This window comes from Montipora capricornis, chromosome 8, assembly GCF_036669925.1.
Source record: "Montipora capricornis isolate CH-2021 chromosome 8, ASM3666992v2, whole genome shotgun sequence".
NCBI lineage: Eukaryota > Metazoa > Cnidaria > Anthozoa > Scleractinia > Acroporidae > Montipora > Montipora capricornis.
In genome coordinates, this window is record NC_090890.1 from 30,856,728 (window position 1) to 30,859,227 (window position 2,500).

Consider the following 2,500-nt stretch of genomic DNA (forward strand, 5'->3'; position numbering starts at 1 on the left):
GCATATCGGTCTCATCAAACAGCAGCAGCAGCAGAGAAAAAGTGCAAGCGGACCAGCGCAAAAGCTTTCAATAGGAGCACAATGTAGGATGTGCGTAAAAACCATCGCAAAGAGATAGTGACTGCAATATCAGAATGCGGGCTGGTTATGTGAATCGTTTACATGGTATTTTCTTTGTCATGTTGTAAGAAGACTATAGGAAATGCCCTTGGTCTTATTTACTTATCGCTACAAGTGTGTTTATTCTCGTTCGCTGGCAGTGTACTGATAGAGCCTGATTTAGCACCTCTTGAATTCCCATGATTTTTCTTCAGATGCTACGATAATTAATTCACCGATAAGCTTCGCCAGAGTAGTCTGAAAGCCAGTTCTGATAATTCTTTGTCTTAATTCCGCTAACCTTCCCTGCTTGCCATCACTCATGTTTCTGTGATCCTTCCGCTACGTTCTCTTTTTCGTATTGCTAGCTAGCGCCGGACCTCACGTGGCTTGTGGGTCTTCATTGTTTAATACTTTCTTAAAATACGATTTAATGCCACAAAAAAGTAAAATATGATGCTTTTATATACCAATACCTCAAACAAGTTTGCAAAAGACGACAATTATTGGACGTTTCCCCCGAAAAGCGCTCTGATAGTCTACATATGCTGTCAATCAAAATGAACTTCTACTTCCGGCGAAAAAGTATTTTGCAATATCTCTGGAAACATTTGATCATTTTACATACTTTTTGTCGTGATCGACAGGTATGGCCTTAACATTTACTTAAAATAAAACTGATAAGATTTAAAAAAGTCGGAAATTTTCTCTCTTGAATTAAAGTGCCTCTTTATACAATTTTGTCCAAGGCTGTAATTGTTATAGATATCACGGGTCACGGGTATTGTATCAGTTCAAACCTCTTCTTTCGTTTTTACAGTTCAGACCAGTTGTAAGTCAGTGTACAGTATGATCTGTCATATAGACGAATAAGTTGGAAAGGGTGTTATTAAATGTACACCTGTTTTGGGAAAACGGAAAACGGTAAAGCACAAGTAGAACGACGGCAGAAATCATATTGGGGTACGAGACTCGAATTTCTTGAAATTACAGCAAAAAATGGAATAATTTGCTCTCACTACAGTTGATATTTGCATTAGTCAAGGGAAAGATAAGTAGGGTAGTTGAAACACTTTGTGAATACCTTGCCCTCCCACAATAATGTTTTACCGAACGGGCTCAGAAACTCGCGTGCAAACAACATTGTAAGGAGAGAGTCAGCCGCGAAAGTTTCAGGTCCGTATTTTCGTGTACTGTTCCATGGAATTTTGTGACAGACTCTAGAATTTTTATTTACAGCCGCTGCCTGTTGCTTGCTTTGATCAGTGCAACCCACGAGAACGCCTGATTGGCGTCTTGTTTTAGCTGATTTCCTGCCTGTTGCTCTACCGACTGAGCTACAAGGTCAGACGGGAGCAGGCCGTGGGAACTGAAGATGTTAAAGTCACGGCAATGAAAATGTACAAGGAAGGATTACGTTTTTGCAAACGTTGGCCATGAAGCACTCCCCCGACGGCCTGCCACGCACCGTACATAGCATACCTTGCGCTTTACCTTTTGCCGCTGTGGTAGCGTGGGCTCAGACTTCGATTGACAGTACACGTGCAGAAGATAATGGAGACCAAAGCAAAAGTGGCGAAAGTCGAGGTACTGTGCCTTTGCATCTGGGATTTATTCCTTACGACAGGAAAAAACTAATGCTTCTGTTCTCTAGGAGTCCACCAATGGGATGGAAGTCGATTCATCAACGGCGAATCATGTCGACGAAGTTTCCAAGGGCCAAAGTCTGAAGAAAGCTTCTACAATGCAAGATTCTAGGCCGCCAGCATCTGAAATGACGAGTGCTGATTATTACTTCGATTCTTACGCTCATTTTGGTGAGAAAACCTTTTCAAGGTCTTTCTTTTTTGTGCATAAAGGTCGTGTACTAACCGTTTACTTTTGTTGATATGTTGAATTGCCTTTGGCATCCTGTTTACCGCCTGTTCAGGAATTCATGAGGTACGTCTAGTGCAAAATTCGTAGCCTTGGAAATATTACCGGTATTGTTAAACGGATGGTTGTTATGTCCCTTTTTTCGTTCTTGTGTTCAGAAATCGTATTATTTGAGTATTTTAGTTACTGCAGTATTTTGCTCAAACTCGCTCTTTACTAATAATGTTATTTTCTTTATTGACTAGAAGTAAAATTTATGTTTGACTCTTCAGTTTGTTATGAGATTTTTTATTTGACATTTTTCATAAGTTATCTTAGTCATTCAACTGCTGTGTACCTTTTTGGAAGTTCTAGATTATTTGCTCATTCCTTGCAGTGTGTTTATGTCGCAAAAGGAATTTTTTAAGTGATCAAAAGTTGCCCTTATTCTTAGTAATTCACTTATTTTTGTTCTCCTTACCAACAGGAAATGATCAAAGATGAAGTACGCACATCAACATATCGTAATGCAATGTACTACAACAGA

At 39.7% G+C, this 2,500-nt stretch overlaps 1 protein-coding gene across 2 annotated transcripts in view; it reads left to right on the forward strand.

Annotated features, from left to right (window-relative positions):
• The first annotated feature begins 1,578 nt into the window (after positions 1–1,578).
• Positions 1,579–2,500, forward strand: part of LOC138059487 (protein arginine N-methyltransferase 1-like) — a 13,278-nt gene continuing 12,356 nt past the window's right edge. The window contains exons 1-4 of one of the 2 annotated variants that reach the window (XM_068905117.1): positions 1,579–1,686; positions 1,754–1,916; positions 2,030–2,040; positions 2,441–2,500. The exon at positions 2,441–2,500 is cut by the window's right edge and continues 96 nt beyond it. In XM_068905117.1, coding sequence (XP_068761218.1) covers positions 1,654–1,686; positions 1,754–1,916; positions 2,030–2,040; positions 2,441–2,500 — 267 coding nt within the window. In that variant the 5' untranslated portion in view covers positions 1,579–1,653. The remainder of the gene's footprint in view (positions 1,687–1,753; positions 1,917–2,029; positions 2,041–2,440) is intronic. The other variant, XM_068905118.1, reaches the window with a different exon arrangement.